At 43.1% G+C, this 25,153-nt stretch overlaps 1 protein-coding gene and 1 long non-coding RNA gene across 3 annotated transcripts; one reads left to right on the top strand and one right to left on the bottom strand.

Annotated features, from left to right (window-relative positions):
* Positions 1–57: 57 nt before the first annotated feature.
* Positions 58–24,274, bottom strand: LOC119733406 (platelet-activating factor acetylhydrolase-like). Of its 2 annotated transcripts, XM_038206989.1 has the most exons (10): positions 24,119–24,274; positions 21,352–21,517; positions 17,031–17,206; positions 15,734–15,899; positions 14,925–15,069; positions 14,065–14,178; positions 12,195–12,286; positions 11,005–11,187; positions 9,803–9,951; positions 58–429 (listed from the first exon to the last, which is right to left on the bottom strand). In XM_038206989.1, exons 2-10 carry the CDS (start codon positions 21,501–21,503, stop codon positions 311–313), a joined length of 1,296 nt encoding a protein of 431 aa, XP_038062917.1. In that variant the 5' UTR covers positions 21,504–21,517; positions 24,119–24,274; the 3' UTR covers positions 58–310. The 2 variants fall into 2 exon arrangements, with proteins under 2 accessions (XP_038062917.1, XP_038062918.1); XM_038206990.1 differs by lacking the exon at positions 21,352–21,517 and having other exon boundaries at positions 24,119–24,261.
* LOC119733408 lies at positions 2,582–8,201 on the top strand. The gene is made up of 4 exons (XR_005271816.1): positions 2,582–5,037; positions 5,824–5,985; positions 7,310–7,515; positions 7,852–8,201. It is a non-coding gene; the product is annotated as an uncharacterized LOC119733408 (long non-coding RNA).
* Positions 24,275–25,153: the final 879 nt, after the last annotated feature.

Genomic DNA, 25,153 nt, shown 5'->3' with positions numbered 1-25,153 from the left:
ACAGGAATGTTGTTATAAAAGGACAGCGAAACAAAGAAACACAAAGAGAACCTAAGATTTGGGACCTCAGAATCTGCTCTTTATAAGCACAACCTCTTTATAAAAGTGCTCTTTATAATGAGAGTCGACTGTAGTTTAATGCATTTGCCAATCCAATCATCCAATTCTGTTGTTTCCCGATGTCTGGACTGACAATTTTCCCAGCTCCCCTCCACCTAATAAAAACAAAAATTCATGATCCGTATGTTGCTTCTTGATTTATCTAAGCTGATTGCATCCCAACTCCAACAAATCAGATAAACTAGAACCGTTACAAACTGGCCTTAATATCCAGGACCTTCTCCGGGTCGAGTTTGACGTTGGTGCCGATGAGGACGTGCTCGTTGTCGCCTCGGAGAATCCTGTCGTAATCAGGATTGTACGGAAGACCTGCAAAAAACAGGAAACGAAACAACACCTTGCCTTGAGTTAATTAGACACAACTCATCATTCATCAGCATCTACTTGTCTGTTAAAATTGCTTGTTTGTTTCACATCTTGTTCACAAACAACAGGGTAGTTTTTTAACTGCCTCAAAAGTTAATTACCGTATGAATAAGAGAATCCTTAGTCCTACAGAGATCTGAATGAAAAGAAAATTTGTGGAGTCATTTTTTGTCCTAAAAATGCAGATCAGTAAATTGTCTTTCAATTTTTGTCAGAGCAAAAGCAAATTCAAGGATGGTAGCTCTTTTTTGTTTCGCCGTAAAAACAAATTTGAATTGTTCTCAGTATAATGTAATATGTCCTTTTCAATGACGTATTAAAAATTAAAAACAAGTCATAACAAAGGAGCGATAAAAACATTCCCCTGTGATAAAAATCCACAAATTGTAACCCAAGCAAGCACAAAAATAAAAACACATGCAAACTAAAACTAGAAACAAAGCCAAATTTAAACAATTTACGCTAAAACTAAAACTTGCCAAAGGGTTGAACTATATGAAATGAAAATTAAACAAACCTCAATCTTGCTTTTCAAAACCCAAGACATACGATTAAAGCCTTAGTCCTATCCAAAATTTAAGTAAAGCTACTGACAATAGCAAACCAAAACCAGGCACAGAAAACAGACACAGACAAGAACTAGATAACTCAGACACAGAACCAAAACCAGGACCAAAACTAGACCCGGAACCAGAACGAGACCGAGATGTCGAACCAGGCAGAACAAGTTCCAAACAAATGCCAAGATACAGTCCTACATTATAGATCAAAAACTAGAAACAACCCAGTTCCGGACCAAATGCACACATATACAGATCCAGACCCAGATACAGTCATACATAATAAAGATCTAAAACTGGAAACACACCCAGTTTCAGACCAAAACAGAAACAGAATCGGACCGAGATACACTTCCAGGCCAGGACACATACCCAGAAACAGACCCAGACTAAAGGCCAATACCTAGACCCAGAACAAGAACAAGACCCAGATCATGACACACACCACGGCCTAGTCAAGTAAGAGTAAGACCATGGTCCAGACCAACACCAAGACCCAGTCCCGCGACCCAGAACCAAACCCCAGATGACCGCAGACCCAGACCAGATATAGCCAGATATCCAGGGCCAGACCAAGAACCAGACCCAAACCGAGTCCAAGATCGAACCACACCCAGACCCATAATCAGGCATGCAACTGGAAAGTCACAAAAAAAAGAGGAAATTCAAATCTTTCCAACACTTTGTAAAGTGTTTTTCTATTATCAATGACACACATGGGAGGTCAAAAAAGAGGAAATCAGCTGATCCGAGGAAAAGTTGCATGCCTGCATAATGCACCAGACACAGACCAAGATAGTAAGAACCCGACCCACACTCGTACTCACACCCAGACCCACTTGCACATCACATCGTGCGCACAATATCTTAATAAAGTATGTGTATGTATGTTCGGTATTTGTTGACTCCAATAAAGCATGTGACGTCACACAACATGGCGCTGTCCACGTACGGCAAAAATGTCGAGGTTTCGATCATGGAGAAATTTCAGCGAAATAATTGTCAAAAATAGACATTTTAAGAACACGTTTTCCAATCGTCAATGAGAGGATGACAAAAAGTGATATTTCCTTTCTGAAATAAACCAAAATGGGACAGCAAATTGTCTAAAATTACACTGTTTGTTTTGGGGAATTTTCGCCGACATGCAATTTGTACCCGTCATGACCGTGTGCGGCTACTGGATCGCTGGTTCACGGTTTGTTATGCCACTATTACATGCAAACTGACGCGCGGGTACCAGCCGACCTGGGCCTGCGCGCTCGCTGTCACATGTAACATGTAGCGTAACAGTTTGAACATGGAGTTTCGGTGGATAAACAACCCCACAATTTTGGTAACATTTTCTCGGTGTCATTTACTTCCTCATGGATTTTCAATTTCATCAAGAATCGCTGGGGAAAATCTGTAGAATATGCACAGAAAGGCTGCATCCGGGATCGAAAAACCCGAAACGAAAACCACTTTCCTGCAGCCGCGTTCGTTGGGAAGTATTTAGTTTATTTCGAGTCAATACGTGGAACGATATACATGTACCCGACCAGCATCCAGCCTTTTTGTGTGAGAAGTGCGCTAGGAAGTTACGACACTTCACTGGCGGCACCCGTGACATCGATGTCCACAAATTGCTCTTAAACCAAAAAGTGCAATGGGACTGGCCTCCACACGAAAGCACAGGTGGATGCTTTGTGTGCAGGCTGGTGACAACTCAGGGGAAAGGGGGTGGAAGCCACAAGAGAAGGCCACAATACTTCTCATCGGGAGGGCCTTTCCAAAGTGCGGTGCAAGACACAGAATGAAGACGCTGCCTTTGTGTGTTGGATCATTTTGAACATCTAAAATTTATTTTTGCGGTAATTATTTTCCCCCGGAGTTCGCGACTACTGGATCGCTGGTTCACGGATCGAGCTTCTTCATGCAAACTGACACGCGGGTACCAGGCGGCCTAGCCCTGAGCGTGCGATGTAAACTGTGAACATCTTTTTTTGGATTAAGTTTTTGGAGTTCCGGTGGACCAAACAACCCCACATTCTTGTCACTTACTTCATCATGGACTTCAGATTTCATCAAGAATCACTGGGAAAAATTTGTAGAATTTGTACAGAAAGGCTGCATCCGGGATCGAAAAACCCGAAACAAAAATCCTCACTTTCCTGCAGCAGCGTTCGCTGGGAAGTATTTAGTTTATTTCGGGTCAATACGTGGAACGATAAACCTGACCAGCATCCAGCCTTTCTGTGTGAGAAATGCGCAAGAAAGTTACGACACTTTACTAAAGGCACACGGGACATCGATGTCCATAAATTGCTCTTGAACCAAAAAGTGCAATGGGATTGGCCGCCACATGGTACCGGTAGTACATGTTTTGTGTGCCAGCTGGTGACAACTCAGGGGAAGGGGGGCCGAGCACGCAAGAAGAGACGGTCTTCTCATTTTCATTCAGGACGAGCTTCGTCAAGTACGGTGCAAGACACGGAGTGAAGACACTGCCTGTTGTGTTGGATTACTCTGAATTTAAACACTTGATATAAAAAAAAAAAATTTTGAACATCTAGAATTACACGGATAAAAACATTTTCCCTGCAGTTCGCGATTACTGGATCGCTGGTTCACGGTTCGAACTTCTGACGCGTGGGTACCAACCGGCCAAGCCCTGATGAGCGCGCGATAAACTTGACAAAGTTTTTGGAGTTTCGGTGGACAATCATTTACTTCATCATGGATTTCCGATTTCATCAAGAATCGCTGGGGAAAATTTGTAGGATTTGTACAGAGAGGCTGCATCCGAGAGTGGTAAAACCAAAACGAAAACCACTCCCCTGCAGCAGCGTTCGTTGGGAAATTTTCAGTTTATTTCGAGTCAGTACGTGGAACGATAAACCCGATCAGCATCCAGCGTTCCTATGTGAAAGATGTTCCAGAAACATTCGACATTTGACGGGAGGCACTCGGGAAATGGATGTCCACAAATTACTCGTGAACCAAAAAGTGCAATGGGACTGGCCTCCGCACCAAAGCACGGGTGAATGTTTTGTGTGTGAACTGGTGAAAACTCAGGGGAAAGGGGGTAGAGGCCGCAAGATAAGACGAAAATACTTCTCATCAGGATCAGGAGGAGCGTCTCAAAATACGGTGCAAGACACAGAATGAAGACACCTGTTGTGTTGGATCATTTTGAACATCTTGAATTTATACACTGATAAAAAAACATTGTTGAACATCTCGATGGACATGCATGATGGAGCATACATAGCTGAAGCCAGCCAAGTTTGGTTGAACTTTTAAACCATTCATGGCTTCCTCAATCCTTCAAAATCCTCCATGTGGTTTTGGAGGATTTGGGATGCATGCTGGAGGATTGAGGCTGTATGAATGGCAAAAACAAAGGGTGCATGAGTCGATTTTGGAGGATGCATTGTGCCGAGTTCAGAGGCTGTATCCACCATTGTCTATATTCAGCCATTATTGTTGGAGGATTTTGTAGGAAAATGAAGGATCGAGGCAATAATGGTCAATGAGGCCCCTCCCTCCACCATGTCCACTGAACAAATACTGCAGCCGATGATTTTGGAGGATTACTCCGATCCAATTGAATCCAATTTTACATGCTGGCAATTGAAGGATTTTGTATGGTTCCTGACCGAAAGGGCCTAATCAGTGACGGCCATTATTGTTGGAGGATTTTGTAGGAAAATGAAGGATCGAGGCAATAATGGTCAATGAGGCCCCTCCACCACGTCCACTGAACAAATACTGCAGCTGATGATTTTGGAGGATTACTCCGATCCAATTGAATCCAATTTTACATGCTGGCAATTGAAGGATTTTGTATGGTTCCTGACCGAAAGGGCCTAATCAGTGACGGCAGGAAGGAGGGGGGGGGGGGGGCTATTTTCATTTGTTCAATCTGTTGATTTATCAAGGAGGCTGTTGCTATGGACTTGGGTCAAGCTTCAAGCCACAATCACCGGGCATTACAACTGGTCGTCGGGTAAGATTTTTCTATAAATTTGCAATAAATTTGATCTTTATTTGGAAATTTTTAATCTCCATCATACAAAACAACACTTTCATACAATACAAATGGTTAAGCTGAACAACAGTCATAATCTTCTATAATTTAATACATGGAATTTTAAACAGAAAAATGACCCGACTCTGGAACAAATTCAGTCGCAATACTCTAAAGTATTATTGTATAAATTCCTCTCTTTACAAAAAAAATATAGACATGAGCTCTATACACATAGGTGATGGGCAGCATCAATTAAAACTTGCAATTTAGGAGCGCTGTGGTCCAATGGTTACTATATTCGGCTCACTTGCAGTGGTATGAGGGTTCGAACGCGGACGGGGAACACAGGCATGCAACTGGAAAATCACCAAAAAAAAGAAGGAAATTCAAATTTTTCCCAGACTTTGTACAGTGTTTTTCCATTTTCAATGGCACCCGTGGAAGTAAAAAAAGAGGAAATCAGCTGATCCGAGGAAAAGTTGCATGCCTGGGAACATAATGCTTTTGTTCTTGGGCAAGGCACTTTACTACAATTGCGTATCTCCACCCAGGAGTATAAATGGGTACCTGTGAGGGTAGAGACCAGATTGCGCTGATCTTGAGCTGCTGCAGAAACTGGTCTCATAGCCTGATGAACAGGGGTAATGATTGTGAAGCGCTTTGAAACCTTTGGTATAAAGCGCTATGTAAGCACCGTATATTATTATTATTGTTATTATAACACATCATAATTAAAATGAGTTTTCTTTTCTTTGTGAACAGCCTTCATATTATTATACAACACCTAATGACAACGAAACCATCTGCAGTGCATCTCTTGGCCCGAAGCATGCAAAGACAGCCTTTGTACTACTGGCCTCTCACTTATCATGATGCGAGACTGACATCTAGCATGGACTCAGCTCAGGAAATCAGGAAGATGGGGTATGTTCGTTTGCAATGTTTACACAATGGGAGACTTTTGAGACGTTGGTGGCAGCAAACACAACGGTCCTTTTTCCGTTGTTTGCATCACATTGAGCATGCGCGCTTTAGCATTTGGTATGTTTGCTGCCACCAGCGCCTCAAAGTCTCCCATTGGCCGGGATAGCCCACGGCATTCAGGGGCGGATCCATGAAGTTTTGCAAGGGGGGGAGGGGGGAATTTCATCGACAAAAACATCTGAAATGTAGACGGGTTTTTTTTTTTTTTTTGCAGACACTTTCATGGCCTCTGAAAATCAGGGTGTCAGAACGGGGGGGGGGGGGGGGGGGGGGGGGGGGTCCGCATTTTTTTTCATGAAACGACAGTTTTAGTGGTTGGAGGACAACCCAAAAATAAAATTCTATGAAAAACAACACGGAATCAGGCAGGGACTGCATATTGGTCAAGGCGGGATTAGAACCTAGGTCACAGTGGTGGAAGGCGAGGAAAGTACCACTACGCCAAACTGATCCCCCAAATGAGATAAAAGTATATGTATATATGTAATATACATATGTAAAAACAATATGTAAAAGGGTATTTGTAGTTCATTCTAAAAATTGCTTTTTAAAAGTTGAATTTTATCAAAAGGGCCTATGGATTTAAGAACTCATCAAATAACAATGCACACATCTGAAGGCAATACCGGTGTTTTTTTTTTGGGGGGGGGTGGGGTAGAAATCTGTGGAATATCCGCTTGCAGACAAGCATCTGTGATGTTCGCCCAGATTCAGCGATAACGCAAAACATGTCTTGACCTCGATATTGTGACCATGCAGCGGGCGCCTCATGTTCCATCTGGTCCTCCATAACCCATATTGTGACCATGCAGCGGGCGCCTCATGTTCTATCTGGTCCTCCATAACCCATATTGTGACCATGCAGCGGGCGCCTCATGTTCTATCTGGTCCTCCATAACCCATATTGTGACCATGCAGCGGGCGCCTCATGTTCTATCTGTTCCTCCATAACCCATATTGTGACCATGCAGCGGGCGCCTCATGTTCTATCGGGTCCTCCATAACCCTTTGTTGTATTACAAGAACATGGCAGCCAACAGCCTATCAACAGCCTAGTCCACATTTCTGGTCGACATGACGCCACAGCTTCAAAAGTTAACTCCGATACATGTATCAGATGATGGATACAGTGTGAGGGCTCCATTGAACAACGGGTGATACTCGGACTAGTGGTAGGGGTTGCAGTTCAAGTTCACTATTTCTGAATTGAGTTGTGGTGAGCAACGAGAATTTCGGTTTGACATTGTTGCCTCATTAATTACAGATACCTGAATGTCCAGAACTGCATACCAAGGATGCCTTGAGGAAGCTGCAGGAACTCCTGCTCAAGGGTATCTTCAAGGAGAAATCAAAGAACTTGAGTTCAACAGCCACAAGGTTGATGGAATAAGGGTTTTTCAACTGAATCTGTACTCTTCGCCTTTGTTGGGGACCTCAGAGAGATGGTGTCTACTTGAATCCACAGCAATGGTAAGAGTTTACAAATCACTGTGAACATTCACGGAAGACATTTTGTCTTTCTATCGTGATAAAAAACAATACGTTTATGTTTTAGTATTTAACTTTGCTTCCAAAAGAAATGGCACCTTGACATGACACGAAGGAGATATTCCTGAAGAAGAGGTGTGGATTCATATTGGAGGGGAGAAGGGTGCATCTTTGATTCAGAGAAAACTTAAATATTTTTTACAAATTTACTGCATTTCTCCATGACTTGATGTTGTAAGTCTTGTTAGTCCATCTGTCCCATCTCAATCCCCCCAGGTTATAACATTACAAATTATTTATATCAACTATATTTTCCAGATGCATCCGGGACTTGATAGCGGCATACAGACCACCCCTCCCACCTTAGACTTGGTCAAGATGATCGGCGGTCATTGTCCAATGATTGAAGGTTGGCCACTGTTCACTGCAGCCACGCGCTATGACTCACACATACGTACATACATACATGTACTGTTAGTCTGTATGAAGCGAGAACAACGACCTCAAGCAGCTTGCTACAATATGCAAATCAGGAAGTGCCAGATACATGTAAATGCCTTGGAACATCTGTGGCTTTAGCATATGTTTTTCTTACAGAGGTTGTGGAATGCTCGAAAACATTTCCGTCATTTTTTGGGTGTATGTAGCCTAAGGTGTGATGAAATAAAAACGACTGTTGTTTCTGTCATGAAATGAGTACAAAAGGTACTTTTGAGAGCTATTTTTCAGGTCCTGAAGAGCCACATGATCTTTACTAATTAATTTTCACTAATTACATGTAACTGCTAAATTAAATCTTATTACTGGGTTCATGTAAAAATTCAGCTCACACAGAATAGTGCGATGGTTTCCTTGCTTCGCAAAGTTGTTGCAAAGTGGTATTTTTTGCAGTTTTAAGATACATGTATGAGAAACTACTTTTGCGATTATCTCGAAAACAGGCTTTCTACTGAAGAATTGACACAAAAATTGCAAATGATAACGCATACACTTGCAAGATCATTACTGGAGCATCAGCCACACCACACTGTGAAAGTACGGTGATCAGTTTTACACACATAGTGGACTGTACATAGCTTCATTGAAGCCTTCTTTGGTATTCTTTTGCACATATCAATAACCCAAGGGCGTCAATCACTTTTCAAAAGTGGGGGGGACTTTCGTTGAACTGAATTAATGCGAGCGCGAAGCCCATGTACGGTGTGGGGTCTGGGGCCCGCTTAAGGGCCCAAAAACATTTTGGGTTCTGGACGCTCTGTGGTGTGATCTGAGGCAATTTCTGACCGCTTTAACACATCTTTTTTTGCAAAAGATCACAATTTAAACACCAATTTTAAGTTAGGAGTAATTGAATCAGCTATTCTGAGCTACAGAATAATATGTGGGCTACATTTTTTGGAGGGGGGCGAAAAAAGTGGGGGGGGGGGACAACCGATATGATATCCCCCCACTTTAAAAAAGGGGGGGGGGACTTAACAATAAACCAATCACATTCGTACATTTGGGGTATTTAAATCCACAAACGAAAAGAAAGGCATCATTGGTGGACAGCATAATTCATCGCGCTTCATTGTCACATGATTTTACACCAAACTAGTAGCCAACAGAGGACATTCTTTTTATCAGCGAAACTGCCGCGAAACCGCTGCGAAACCGCTGCGAAACCGCTGCGAAACCGGTGCGAAACCGCTGCGAAACCGCCGCAAAACCACTGCAAAACTGCCGTGAAACCACTGCGAAACCACTGCGAAACCGCCATGAACCAGACCCAGAACCAGACCCAGACTGAGTCCGAGAATCTGACCCAGACACATATAGACCCAGAACCAAACCCACAACCAGGCCCAGACTGAGTCCGAGAATCTGACCCAGACACATACACATGTATAGGCCCACTACCAGACCCGACCCAGAACCATGCCTGAAACTAGATAAGGCTAAGAACTGTGCCAAGAACCAAAAGCAACACCCACTCCCCAACATATGTGATGCGATCAAGCTAAATGAGACGTTTGATGACCCCGGTCATTTTTTTTTTTTACTGCAGATTTGAAAAGAGCGTAATCTGAGCATTACTGCTGTGAAAACTGTATGCTGGTACCATCTTAAGTTAAACAAAATTGTGGAAGTCGGAACACCAAGAGATGGGATGAAGTGATGTGATGAAGTGGCCCTATTTTGGCCTGAATTTCCAAATAAAAAAACAAGACACAGACCCAGACCAAGAATCCAACATAAACCTAAACAAAATCCAAAACTCATAACGTACCTAATTTAGATGACAGAAAGGCCAGGGTAGCATGTAGATTGAGCTCCATGGCAAGGACTGGATCAAGGCTGCCAGCAAAATGCATAAATCTTGCCATGGATGGCCTGAAGAGGGTAGCAAAGTCACACTGACTTGAATGTACTGTCCCACTGCCATAAAAAACAATTGCATTGCGTTATAATCATCGGACTAGTACTACTATTTGTCAATTCCTGAGAAGTACTTATTTAATAACCGCCTTGCAGAGTCAACCACAAGCCAAATCACAAGGCAGCACCCGATTTCATGAAAAGCTGCAGTGCTGCAGTGCTGCAGGGCAAATGACTCGAGTCGACTCGAGTCATTTGCCCTTAGGGACTCAAGTCGAGTCGAGTCACCAAAAAATGTGACTCGAGTCGGACTCGAGTCGAGTCATTGACTCGAGTCATTACAACTCTGGCTGCTGGTCACACAGATAAGCAATGACAAGTAATGCTTTGTCACAGTTCTGCTCAACGGTGCCTTCACTGTTCATTTTAAAGCAACATGGACTGTATCTTGGCTTCAGAATGATTCGTGACGACAAGCACATATTACAGATGTGGAGTGCTATGGCCTCGTGGTTAAGGGCACTGATTCGTGGTCTGCAGGTAAAGCTGCAGGTTGTGGGTTTGAGTCCTGGCGGGGTCATGGTGCGTGTGCCCTTGGGCAAGGCACTTTGTCACTCATTGCTTCTCTCCACCCAGGAGTAAATGGGTACCTATGAGGGCAGTGATGGTTATTGTGATTGAATTAGCTTCCTTGCGCCTAACAGGCAGCATCGAGCTGTATACTCCCCAGGAAGCTGAGATGGTATATGGAATGTTTAATTGGCCCAATGATCAGGGGTAATAATAATGTAAAGCACTTTGATCTTCCGGTAGTTAAAAGCGCTATATAAGAAGCTTGGGCCAATTTCATAGAGCTGCTTAAGCACAAAATTTGCTTAAGCACAAAAACGTCTTGCTTAATAAAATCAGGTTACCGGTCAAAACTCCATGTGATTGTTATGCTAAGTAAACAACCGCTACATACCAGTCACAAGCAATGTACCTCACATGGAATTTGGGCCGGTAACCTAATTTTACTAAGCAGTGTTTTTTCGTGCCTAAGCAAATTTTGTGCTTAAGCAGGTCTATGAAATTGGGCCCAGCCTGTTATTTATTGGATGTAGGATCGCTTACCGTATGGTGATCATTCTTCTGTCTTCTGTTGGTTCATTGAGGTCAGGAACCAATCGGATCATGGGGGTCACGTTGGCCGGCCAATGAAACTTCTCAGTGTTGATCAAGAGCACCGGTTGGTCAATGTCAACGTATGTTGTCTTGTCAATGGGAAACTGCCAAGGATCTAAAGCCACACAGCATCTGTGTAAACATACACACGCATAAGTGTGATCTGACTTTTCCTCGGATCAGCTGATATCCTCTTTTTTGACTTCCAAAGTGTGCCATTGAAAATAGAAAAACACTGTACAAAGTCACGGAAATATTTGAATTTCCTCTTTTTTTGTAAGTTCCCAGTTGCATGCCTGGATACACCGTGCCCTCTGGAGACGTGCACACAATAGGGAACAAAAGATTGTATACATCTCCACAGGGCAATTTCTATAGATGAATACGTCTCCACAAGGTTTTCACAAAATAGATGCCGTATATGGATTTGACTCAAAAACGAGGAATTTCCAAAGGTTGGTTGTTCTGTCGCCAATGGAAGAGTTTTAGAAAAGGGATATTAAGTCCGAATTTCAGCCAAGGAAATTAATTCTGGTTAAATAAGAGCATTTTGAAACTTTACTTTTAAACTCGAAAACTTTACTACACGAGAACAAAGAAATGTCTCCACAAGGATACAAATTTCAGTGTGTATTTGCCTGCATCTGGGGACCCCCTCTTTTGTTTGAACTTAAATAACTTTTTTGGAAGAACTCCTGTATGTTCTGTTCACAGCGCCAAATTGGGGACCTTTGGGAATTGTCCTCTATTGTTCAATGTCCCCTATCGAATGCAGAAACAAGCTCACTTTGTTAGTTTTTTTTTTCTATACACCCAAGGACAATGCTTTGTGTTTCCGACTAAATTTAGTGCAAAATATATGGGAGCCCAGAGAGGCCACATAAAGCTTATGCTCGATCGTCACCCCATCTAATAACACGTTAAAATTGTGCAGTGGCAGGATTCCAGTCAAACCAGTGAGTTTGGCAGTTTTGAGACATCATCTTTCATTGAAAAAAAAAAAATTTTCATTTTGCCGACGCGCATGGCTACGGCGACGCGCGCACATACCAGAAACCGGAGATTTTTTGGGGGGCCTTGTCAATTTCCACAATAAACAAAAAGGGCACTTTATGTTGACCCTGTCAATAAGAACTTACTTGAATCGTTTATCTTTAGACAATGTCAACAAGGTAGTTGCTCCCCCAAACGAGTGACCGCATATTGCAACTTTGTCACTGTCAAGTTTGCCCTATGAAAAACATAATTGGAAAAGATATATACATTAGAACACACTACATGTCACTATGAACATCTTCATCCCTTAAAGGGAAAATACAACATTTGCAAACATCAAAAAATAAAACTACCAAATCATTTTGAAATACCTTGCTGGACTGTTAGTGAATGACAGTGTAAAGCATCCTGTAAAATCATGGCACCCGGTATACTGTCATTTTCAAGAAAAGTGGTATTTTTGTATCAATTTCCAACGCTGATCGGCCGATCAGCGTTGGAAAAAACTGGCTTTTTTTTCAAATACTGGCCCCAGTTGACCATCGCACTTGTTTACAATCGATTACACACCTATGAACGGGTACAAGCCAGCTAGACTGGTTCCCTAACCTTACAATTCCCCAATATATGTAAACTGCTCTGTTTCTTCTTAAATGGAGTCAGGGAACCAGACTACAGGAAAATGATTGTTTTTCTTGGTTTTTATAGCATTTTCGAACCCAAAACCTCAAAAAAGTCAGTGTAACTATATTTGCTATATATTTCCAACCCCCCAATTCCATCCATTTCTGAAAATTACAGCAAAAGCAAATGATGTATATTCCCTTTAAAGGGACACTGGGTCCTGGAACAGCCCAATTGGGCTACAAAACGCGCTTTGAACGAGATGATGTTAATCGGAAAGAACATTTAAAAGTAGGATATAAACATCCACACAACTATCCTTTCAAAACTTGGCGTTTTTGTGTTATTCCTGTATTATGCGTGCGAGAACAAATTTCGGGGTCCACTTTTGCGACCCCGTAAATTCGAGCTGTTTGGACGCTAGTTGTGATTTCATTCGTAAAGCTTTCGCCTTTTGTGGACGTTGAAGAAACTATTTTTTTTTGATTGGTGATTGGTCACCGCTGTTCCCGAGACACACAACGTGTATATCGTAAGCTGAGAACGACACGAAAAACGTATTCGTACTCCGTCGTGTCCGATGTAAACAAGCGGGGTTTTTTGCGTCTTTTCTCGGGAACGGTAAGACATTAGGTTGGTTTCCTTTCAACCAGATGTTTGAAAAAGGCTAAGCAAACAATCCAAAACATGACATGTTCAGGGATTTCTGGACCTACATGTAAGTACCCCTTTAAAAATTCGTTAAAGAGCCATTTTCCCTTGAAATTACAGTTAACTAAATTTTCAAGGATTTTCCAACAAATTAAGCCAGATTAGGAGTCCTTGAAAACACACTTAAGAAAGTCCTTTGTTTACCCATGGAGATAGACACAGTGTACCGTTATGTATAACCAATGATAATCCTCAGTGGCAAGGGTCATTAAAAAACATGTGAAAATTCCCTTACAGGATTAGTCCTTTAAAAGCCCCATGTGAATGTCCATGAATGTAATTGCGACAACAAAATGTTGCCTCTAAAGGGGTCTGTGACATTTAGGAGACATGAAAATGTCTCCCTATTGACAGATGTCTCCCATCGAGCGAAGAAATTACAATAACATGTCTCCTTAATGTACCTTTACACGTATAAAACAACATTTATATAGCGCAATATGAACCAAAGATTCCTCAAAATGAGAAACAATATTAATAATCCCAATTTAAAACTCAACTTCATTAAGGACTTAGGCTGGACCAGTTGATGTCTGAATTATTAATTGTTATAAAAACTGTAAAAAAAACTGCAAACTGTTTAAATTCCGCAGTACCGTACATAGATGAAATACCATTAAAATATTGTAAAAAACTTCCTCTGATCATTAAAAATATTTCACTAAAATATTTCCGTACCTGAAACATGCTTCCGTCAAACTCATCATTGAGTGCATTGACCACTGGTTCCCCGTTGTTCATTTGTAAGAGCAGATCAAGAGCTCGACTACACTCTGCTGCACGCGTGTTGAGCTACATACATGTATTCATAAAGCACACAAAATCAACCAGTTAAAGAGGTTGTGGAATGCTCGAAGACATTTCCGTCATTTTTCGGGTATATGTAGCCTAAGGTGTGATGAAATAAAAACGACTATTGTTTCTGTCATGAAATGAGTACAAAAGGTACTTTTGAGAGCTGTTTTTCAGGTCCAGTTTCGACCCGAACGTGCAACTGTGTAAAAGTGGTCGTTGCGGGCAGCAAACAAAACACAGTAAATCGTGACGTAATAAACAGGACTCCCGATGCACAGTAGCATACACGAGTCCTGTTTATTACGTCACGATTTACTGTGTTTTGTTTGCTGCCCGCAACGACGACTTTTACACAGTTGCACGTTCAGGTCGAAACTGGACCTGAAAAACAGCTCTCAAAAGTACCTTTTGTATTCATTTCATGACAGAAACAATAGTCGTTTTTATTTCATCACACCTTAGGCTACATATACCCGAAAAATGACGGAAATGTCTTCGAGCATTCCACAACCTCTTTAACGCTGGCGAATGATGACAATGTAGTCGAAGGGGTGGGTACGGGTTTAAAGCTATAGTCCATTATTGCAGCGATCCGAAAAGTAACTGGCGTAATTATTGTTGAAAAACACACTTGGTTGAAAGATAGTAAGGGGACTTCGGACCAATGGGACGTTGGACCGATGGTACTTCGGAATATTGCGACTCAACCAATATTTTAAGCAATGACTGCCCACAAAAAGTACCTGGTTGTTCCTGATCTCGAACTCATCTTTCTTCATAAGGAGAATAGGAATCCACTCCCGGACTGTGTCACTAGAGGGCGCCCCTGAGTCACTGTCATCCGTGGTGACATTTTTGATGACGTAAGTGGTGCATGCTGACCTATCCCTGTGTAGAGAACAAAATATGTAAAAGAATTTTAAAGAGGTTGTGGAATGCTCGAAGACATTTCCGTCATTCTTCGGGTATATGTAGTCTAAGGTGTGATGAAATAAAAACGACTATTGTTTCTGTCATAAAATGAGTACAAAAGGTACTTTTGAGAGCTGTTTTTCAAGTCCTGTCATGCCTGTTTCGACCCGAACGTGCAATTCGTAATGTCGTGACATAATAAACAGGACTCCCAATACAGGGTAGCATAAACGAGTCCTGTTTATTACGTCACGATTTACTGTGTTTTGTTTGCTGCCCGCAACGACGACTTTTACACAAATTGCACGTTCGGGTCGAAACAGGACCTGAAAAATAGCTCTCAAAAGCTACCCTTTGTACTCAATTCATGACAGAAACAATAGTCGTTTTTATTTCATCACACCTTAGGCTACATATACCCAAAATCTGACGGAAATGTTTTCAAGCATTCCACAAACTCTTTAAAGAAAAATGTACTGACCATGTTGAAGGGCTGTCCCAAATACCAAATTGTCAACTGAACATTTGAATAGCTAGCTTACATTTTTTGCTACTGACCGCTTTATTTTTTCAATCCAAATGCTATAAAGCTAAAATTATTTTTAAAATCGATCACGATTCTGCGATAAAGAAGAAATACCTGTGCTCGACAGCTGCGACTACGAATCCCTGTGACGCCATCTCGACGCAAATTGACGAGTACGTGGTCCGGCACGAAGACAGACCGTGGGAAAATATCAGGACTGGGAAAGGGGCATCTGACTTGGCGAGTGGTGCGTTCTCGACGGCTGGTATCTTTATGCGTCCTGTAGAATATTGATACATATGTAACAATAGAGTACAAACCAGTGCGGTAGCTAGTCTGAGTATCACCCGTTATCCACGGAGCCATCTCCTGTCTAACGTCTGATATGTCAAAGCATGCAGATTTATGCAAGCCGTGCGCCAGCCAATCGGAGTCGACTTTACTAAATAGTGACGTCATTTCATCCCAAAATCAGGAGTAACGCTGTGATTGGTCAATTTGAATGCAGCGTTTTGTAATACAACAACAGCCGGGAGCGAATTCGCATAACATGATACCGAGCGCCGCACGCTGTGATTGGTCAATTCGAATGAAGCGTTTTGTAATACAACAACAGCCAGGAGGGCATTCACGTAACATGATACCGAGCTCCGCGCGCTGTGACTTTTTTTTTTAAATCCATGTCTATGCCGCGCAACGGCTGAATGACCAAAGACCTGACAGACCTATAGAAAGCGCCTGCTGATTGGTCAAAATCTAGGAAGTCAAGAGGCGGGGTATTGCCTAATTAATCAGCAAATCTGTTTGCGCAGGTCCTATCTCCCCCCCCCCCCCCCCCAAAAAAAATAAATTCAAATTTCTGATCTTATCTTTGGAACAAGAGAGAAACCTCTTCTCTATTTGAAGGTAAAGAAGACATTATTATGGTGAAATTAGGGCGAAATTTGCAGTTTAAAAAAGCAGACAAACAATGATGATAGCAGAAATTATACTGCTTCACTGTCCCCCATGTGCCATACCGGTGTGTTATCGAAGCCAATACGCCCAAGTCTAAAACACATGATCAGCAAATGAGCGTGTCATTTTGCTCTACGCAAACAGCGCAACGAGTGCACGTATTCGCGTTGCATTAATAGAATACACTTTTAAAATTCAATCCATCTATTTTGATTGTGTTCTACAAACACGCACATGAATTCAAAATGTCTTCGCCCAGAGCAGCTTCAAAGCGTCTCCACGCGCAAGAATGAAGGGTTAGCGCTCTAGTAATTTAATATAGCTCGATGCGTAAAACACACATCGATTTACAAAGTACAAGCATAGCCACAACCTCATGCCAGAGGTCACATAAATATAATACAACGCGACAAACTCGAATTATCAAGGTAAAACATTTTTTTTGTCGACCTACCTGTAAAGTAGTTCAAGACAGAGGCTAAAAGTCGGGCGGAGCGCTGTTGCAAACCCGCGTAGGCAACGAATCCTGTGGCATACTCCTTGCTCGGAAGCCAAGTTGGACATGCCGAGTTGTCGTTGAGGGCGCTTTCTTTTGGCGTGTCAGCTGGGTAGAAAAGCCGCATGAAACTTCTGTGATGGAAATCAATTTTGAAATCTTGTAAAAAAATTGTTGAAATCACTCAAATTGTTTTCCATTTTGGTGCCCTTCAAATTCCTTTGCCTGCAAGAGAGTTTCTGGAAACAGGAATTTTGCTGAAATTTCCTAACGTGCCTGAATCCATCAAAATCCACACTCCTGTTTCGCCAGATTTTGGCGGAATCAGGATATTGAAAAAGTTGGGGGATTTTCATGATATCATGGGAGTTAGCCTAGAGCATACTGCAGGATTTCGATGGATTCAGGATACCTCCATATTGAGCAGTTGGGGACATGGATTCAGGATCTCAACAGATTAACTACCGGCTATTAAACTGGTGGATTCTGATGGACTCACTGGCCACCAACATTTTTGCATGACAATAATTGATGGATTTTGGCAGATTCGGGATACTTTCTAGTTAAAATACCCAAGTGGTTAAGGTTAAGGTATAACTTGAGTTCTTGAGACTATTGTTACGGAAAGTCTTCTTTTTTTCACCAAGCTGTTTTGAAATGATCGACTAATCATCAAATATCTGAAGAATCGTTGAGGACCTGTATCCAGTTGTGTCATAAGAAAGGGGTATGCATACTCCCAGCCCAGTTCGTCATTTTGTTTGATGGCACCAGGTACTTAAAGCTATAGTCCATCATTTGCAGCTATCCGAAAAGTAGCTGGCGTAATTATTGTTGAAAAACATACTTGGTTGAAAGATAGTAAGGGGACTAAACTCCCTGTGAAATTATTCTTTCTGGCAAGCTGTCATTTTGAAGAAATCAACGAAAGAAGGCATTTCCAACGGGGCTTCTTAAGAAGCACCGTAGGAAAATTTAAATTAGTTGTTCGTTTTGTTATTCGGCGCAGCGCGCACAAGCATTGGAACGACGCACAGGCGCGCGCGGTTACTATAATTCGTCGGATCAGTGCGCGACATCGCGTAAAGCTGCAATTCAAACAATTCGAAACATGATTTAGCAACTTTTGATTTTAAATTGAGATCTTAGAATGCTGTTTTTCTCGGAATATGAAGGTGAAGCTGAGCTGAAACTTCATCAAGTAAGTTGTTTAGTATCCTTCATTAGATTTTGAACACTTTTGTTGCTTCAAACGAACAAACTGCACTAATTACAAATGATGGACTATAGCCTTAACTGTACATAAGCCTATGTAAATGTGCACAAGCACACTAGGTTTTCCCGCCAATTTTCAACCCCTCCACTAGGATCACAAGACTGACACTTCCTCTGGTGGATGTACCATGGTCCGTACTAGGATCTAATGATAGATGACATGGGCATGGCAACCACGTGGCTGGGACAATATAAAACAAAGAAATGTGGAAGCGATTTTAAACACACAGAGTCCAAGTTTGAAGTAATCCATGGCCAAGTTCGCGCAAGGACTATAGTTGACCAATGGTTAACTAACGTTTGCCCGAACTCTGTCTAGTCGACGGTGGTTGACTACGCTAGTCGACTATTTGGAACCAGCCTACTGGGGTTGGTTGCTTCGCTGGTAACCAATAGCCGCGCGCATTCATAACGCTAGCAGAGAGCCAGGATCCAGAAGTTTTGCGATGACATTTTGACCAGCGTTTGACTAGAGACGTTCGCACGTTGCTATCAGTGCGCAGGCGTAAGGTACGTCACAAATCAACCACTAGTCGACTAATGGTCCTTGCCCGAACTTGGCCTATGTAGTCCTTGGAGGGGTGACCACTGCCTCAATCCTGTCAAATCCTCCATCTGCAGCAATCAATGTCAGTATGTTGAGGCAGAGCCAGTGACATCCTGGAGCAGTGCGGATGATTTCAAGTATGAGCAAACACACAAGGTCTGACCTAAGACCTTGACACAGTGCATCTTCCAAACTCAGCCACACACTTTTGCAATATAGCCTAAGGCTAGGTTTACACTATGTTCCAGGCGGCGTGTCAGACTTTGATTAGAACGTGAGGAACGTGAGGGACCCCAGAGGGACCCATCAGAACGCGACAGGCCAGGAGGGAACGTACTGGCATTCGTGGTAGACCGCAGGCCGAACCGTAGTGCGCCTTTGAGCCTCCGGGACTCAGCAGCCCCTTTCCCCCACGGCCCATCACATATACCGTGATAGACCGTGAGAAAACTTAGCAGGACCTAAAAAAAACTTGACTACGGAGAAAAAAAATTGCCAAAATCCCACGGCGCACTACGTTTCGGGCAAACGGGGCTGCCGTGACCGCCAGGAACATAGCGTAAACCTAGTAGTCTTAATCCTGCAAAGTCTTCCATTTTGCAAAGAGGATTCTGGAGGATTTGGGAAGGTTTAAGTGGTCAATGCATTTTAACAAAAATTGCCCTCACCTTCATGGTGAGAACCACTGATCTCTATATAAAGACTGGATAGCTAATAAAGAACCGCACAATGAACGACTTTGACGCCATATTAATGAGACCGGCTGGTGATCTATAAAAGACAAGTTGCCGTTTTTATAGACAGCACGATTTCTTTTGTAACGTCGCGGTTCACTTGACTTATGTTTTGACCACCACCACTGACCAAGGTTAACTACAATTTTTCTAACGAAGTGGTTACTAAAATGCCGCAAATACCACTTTTTCGGCATTTTGAAATAATAATCACTACGGAAATGTGTCCCTTTCAGAACATCATAATATGTGTACGTGACCAAAATGCGCGTCAACTGTTGATACAACGCGCGCGTATTTACGCGTAGAGCGTTCGTGCTATACGCGGCCATCTTCGTGAGACCGGGGGTGAATTGGTCAATATGCAAAGTCTACTGTGTGAATGTTGTATGCATATCCGCTGTCCAGTCTTTATATAGAGATCAGTGGTGAGAACCCTGCACCCGATTTCACTAAACACATCGTAACTTGCGATGCATTGCAGCGCCGTGACGCATCGTATCCCTACTTTGCCTGGCAGCTGCGACGCGTCCTGTGATGCATTTCACAAAACACGTCGTTAGTGTGACACCTCATAGGTGTAAACTATACATGTAGCACAACTCAGTGACTGTTTTATGTATTTAGTCAGCATACAGTAAATAGTTGTCTGATATTCAACGAAGAGTCATCAGATCTGAGCTTAAAATTGGTTACGTAAACCAAAATGGCGGCCGTGTAATGCAATTTTCAAGGAAAACAAGCTCTCAGTGGACTGTATAGCTACTTTGAAATTTCAACTGCAATTTTGCAGTCTAATTCATAATTATTCAATGAAATTTCTATTTACAACTTTATTCACATAGGCCTATCTCGTGTAATGTTTATGGCATAAAACTGGCTAAGAAAAGGACTCTTCTTATCTGGTAGTGACCACTAGACACGTCGTAACTTGTGAAGTGTTTTAAGCCATTTGACAAGGAAATTACAACGCGTTCAACTCATTGCATGTTTCGTGAAATGGATTATATGATGCCTCGCAAGTTGCGACGTGTTGCACGTCGTAACTCGAGCTGCGATTCGTGAAATTGGATGCAGGTTAAGCGGCTGCCCCGAAGGCCTTTAGGAAAAATTCGGCTATCCGATCACATCTTTTTTCAATTAATTTTCTAGCGCCAAAAGTTACCTCTTTTATGGTTATTCCTCCACTTTCCCTCCTCTACTCTCACCCTCTCCTTTCCTTAATTTCTATTTATCAATCAGTCACTCACTTCATCGAGATTCGAACCTCGGACGCTTGCTAAATACATGAGTCTCTTAACCGCTAGGCCGCGCACGATCGCTGTTGCAATGATCAATCTTTGGCATGTTTGGACGTATTTGAAGTATCCATTGAAATAAACTAAATATTCATGAGAAAATAAATATTCACAATGACGTATTGCACTATCACTGGCCGGCTCATGCGACGTCTCATGCGACGTCATGGTTATCGATGTCATGCGTATAACGTACTGCTGTTCCAGACACTTCAATCAGTTTTGACCGGCTGCTTCAACTCAGATCTGCACTACATGTGCATGCAAAATGTGCTCCAAAAGCACATTTTTACCAATTTTTGTTTGCATGTCCACTCTTTCCTTTATTCCTCTTGGTTGAAATCACAAGGTGAGGTGAAAATTTGGATGTTTGGCGGCAGGTAAGTGGTAATCGGTTGGCCGAATTTTCCCGGCCTTTATCTTACCCAGAGAGTGAGCTGTCTGCCATGATGTCTATGCATCCCACCGAGTACTTGCCACGTCCTGGTAAAACGCCCGTGTTTGCGCTCGTGGTGAACGGCCACATGATGGCTACGTGGCGAGTCCAAAATTTCCAATCAAAGAGAGTAAACCGCATACATTACAAATGTCCTGACAACAAAAATGATACAGATTACTGAACAACCAGATATGATCTCAACAAATTTCACGTGTAGCACTGTTGTGTTAGTAAGAGCAAGCTACTGTCCACTGAGCAGATTTCAACATTTTCAAGAAGGCTTGATATGTGAATACTTATCACGCGGTGAAGCAATGTTCAGTCTTTGTCACGGTAGGGCGATTTCGCTTGGTTTGAAATGGTACAAGAGCATGGCGTAGTTTACAAGCCACGTTCACAGGTCTAGGTCAAGGGCGGATCCAGGGGGGGGGGGGGCCAAAGGGGGCCATGGCCACCCCCCCAAAACGAAACCATTTTTTTTTTTATGTGACATCGCAATAAAGGTAGGCAATGAGTACACCACCATCTTTTCCTCAAAAATCATTGGTTAAAGTGGTCAGAAATTGCCTCAAATCGCACCACAGAGCATCTAGAATCCAAAATTTTTCGGGGCCCTTAAGCGGGCCCCGAACCTCACGCCGTAATTTTTTGACCCACTTTGTTGGGGGACCAAAAATTGTTTTGGCCCCCCCAAAATTGTGTTCTGGATCCGCCCTTGGTCTAGGTCATGCCTAGACCTGTGAACGTGGCTTGTAAACTACGCCACACTCTTGTAAATTATATTCGAACCAAGCGAAATCGTCCTTCCGTGACAAAGACTGAACATTGCCTTACCATGTGATAAGTATTCACATATCAAGCTTTCTTGAACATGTTGAAATCTGCTTTTACGCCAAATCTGGCATTTAAACGATATTCGAGGTAAAATCTGGCAAGATCTCGACGTCCTGCAACCTCCTCCTGATGCATGTGATTTACCACGTGATAAATGCTGCAGATAATTTGGTATCGCACTGACGCTCCGGGCACTCCGGAGTGCGATTCCAAATTATTAGCTGCGTTTATCACGTGGTCTCGTTATTGGCCAATCAGTCGCCGCCTATCATATGTGCCACATGAAGCAGACGGGTAGCTCGGAGGGCTCCGATAATTTTGCACGCAAATGACACTGGTACTCGTCCAGGGTCATTTGTCAGGGTCACTTGTCGGGTTAAAATCTAATTTCTACACGTTCGTATGGGTCTTCATTGATGGCAAATTTTGTCGAAATGACACATCCTGAACACGCGGACAGGCAAATTTAGATTTCTAGGTGAGTACTCAACATCCATACAAAATTATGTATGGCGGATCGATTTCCCTAGGTTCGAAAATACACAACAGCATGGCGTTACAACGCCACGTTCATGGGTCTAGATCATGCCATGACATCGGTTATTCGGAACCCATTTACTATTTAGTGACTTCCATTTTAATATGGGAAAGAATGTTGCAACCTGACGCTGCTTTTTCCTTCATATATCTCAATGAAGGTCATTCATTGCAATGAAAAGAGGCCTACTTAAGTAGGACTTCAAATTGCTTTCACAGGTCAACTCGGTCCGTGACCGACTCGGTCCGTGAGCAACTCGGTCCGTGCCCAACTCGGTCCGTAACCAACTCGGTCCGTGACTAACTCGGTCCGTAACCAACTCGGTCCGTAACCAACTCGGTCCGTAACCAACTCGGTCCGTAACCAACTCGGTCCGTAACCAACTCGGTCCGTAACCAACTCGGTCCGTGACTAACTCGGTCCGTGACCAACTCGGTCCGTAACCAGCTCGGTCCCTATGGGAAAATGTACGCAAAAAGATTGCTTTTTTTTTTTTGTAACAAGGGCCCACATGTACAAAATGCTGCTTTAACGGTACTCCACTGTCAGTGACATCCTAGAGTTTGAGACCTTACGATTACAGACTTATTTATGTTTTTTGGGGGGACGGCACCGCTGGCGCTGTGCGGCCAAGCGTGGCACTGTCACCGGTGCACCGGTGCACCGGCCGTGCGTGGTGGCGATGGCCAGTGGGGCTGTGCGGCCAGGCGCGGCACTGTCACCGGCCGGCCTTGCATCGTTTTCACAAAGTCCGAACGCACCCGGCCAGCTGCATATATGCCCACGCGGCCCGCCGTGCGCAGGGCCGGGTCTTAGGGGTGACCGAAGGGCCGGCAACCCGCCAGCGCAGCCTACATGTACGTAGCCTCAGCTCAGCACCCGTACACGTGGATCGTGCGTGAAACTTTTTATTTCAAAGCTCTTTTTTTATATTTAAGCTCCACAAGCTATCCATGGCCCGAGCCGTCCACATGCCACCTAGAAATTGAGGCAACAGAAACTATAAAGTGCGTACGGAGATCTGGAAGAAGAAAAAACCCACTCGAGACCGCCTTGCCCTTGTTGCAAGAAAATGAAGTCATTTTGCGCACATTTTCCCATACTGGCCATAAGGACCGAGCTGGTTATGGACCGAGTCGGTTACGGACCGAGTTTGTAACGGACCGAGTTGGTTACGGACTGAGTCGGTCACGGACCGAGTTGACTCGGACCGAGTTGGTCACGGACCGAGTTGACCGGCACCCTTCAAATTTGTCTTGACTTTCCATAGACTTTGTACACAACCGCTGAAAGTAGCGTCGGCTTGCAACATTCTTAATTGAATCATGTTTTAACCACACTCGTAAAATTCCATCGTACTCAAAACCCCAAATTCAGTTACCTATGATGCGCTGAGGTGCAGCTATACTACAGAAAATACACTGACGCGACAAAATTTCGACAAAATCGAGCAACCTCTCTCGTCGGTGATCAGCCGGTTGTTGACGGGCCCATCGATCTGTCCGCTGGAACCCTGGAGGGCGCTGTATCCGGTCACCGGTCAACAAATAGACTTGCTACAAGTAAGTTAATGCCGGGAAACACTAATTACACACTCGATCCCGATAATCGATCCCGAAAATCATTGACTGGCGTTTAAAAAGTATTGGTACTCTGTGATTACATGTTAATATGAATGGAAGGCAGTTCCAGTCTCGTGTGCCCGTAAAGTGGGAAGAAAAGTGCCAACAATATAATGTGAGTATGTAGTACCACGGAGCTATAGCTCCATGGTAGTACAACCTTTTAATTCAACGCACGCGCCTTGACCACTCATCTGGAGTTTGCAGGTTCGAATTCGATTCTATCATTCTTTGCCATGCCCTCTCCACAAGTCAATTTCTTTTGTTCTTCTTTTAAGTACAAAGGGTTATATATATTGCTCCTTGTAATGAAGATTGAAGAGTCGAGACAGGGAAATCATTTAGAGAAACCGTTTGTATTTTTTGACTCGGCCTAATTAATACACCGGGAAAAAAATATATCAAAAATGAGCGGGGCGGGGCGGGGGGGGGGGGGGGCGCTAACACCACATTACACTAGGGGGAGCTCTTCAGGTATAGATGTATATCAATATTTATATACTTGCATCAAATATAGGCGCATGTTAAAACCTTTTGTCACCACTTTTCAATGCTATATAATACATTTTTGTCAATGGGGTGTTGAAAAATGACCCCCAATTTTTTTTTTCTCATCACGAAAAAGTGTGGGCCCGGGGATGATTCAATAGCCCACCCCCTGGTCAAAAAGTGGGGATATACCCCCATCCCCCGGGATTTACGCCCCTGTAAATCGGAAGCAGAACTATTTTGGGGGCCTATTTCAGCTGAATCACTTTAAAGACTCTGGCACATTCCTCAAAGTGCATAAGCAT

This window comes from Patiria miniata, unplaced genomic scaffold (genome assembly GCF_015706575.1).
Source record: "Patiria miniata isolate m_02_andy unplaced genomic scaffold, ASM1570657v1 HiC_scaffold_25, whole genome shotgun sequence".
NCBI classification, from domain to species: domain Eukaryota; kingdom Metazoa; phylum Echinodermata; class Asteroidea; order Valvatida; family Asterinidae; genus Patiria; species Patiria miniata.
Note: the sequence above shows the minus strand (reverse complement) of the source record. Positions and strands in the feature narration are given on the sequence as shown.

Bases quoted from the DNA above. Each gene is read 5' to 3' on its own strand.
- LOC119733406 (XM_038206989.1), bottom strand. From the start codon at position 21,503: ATGCGGTTTACTCTCTTTGATTGGAAATTTTGGACTCGCCACGTAGCC. The intron at 15,070-15,733 runs GTATTTCTTCTT...TTCTCTACACAG, and splicing joins GTCGCAGCTGTCGAGCACAG to GGATAGGTCAGCATGCACCA. The intron at 14,179-14,924 runs GTACTTTTTGTG...ACATGTATGTAG, and splicing joins TCGAGATCAGGAACAACCAG to CTCAACACGCGTGCAGCAGA.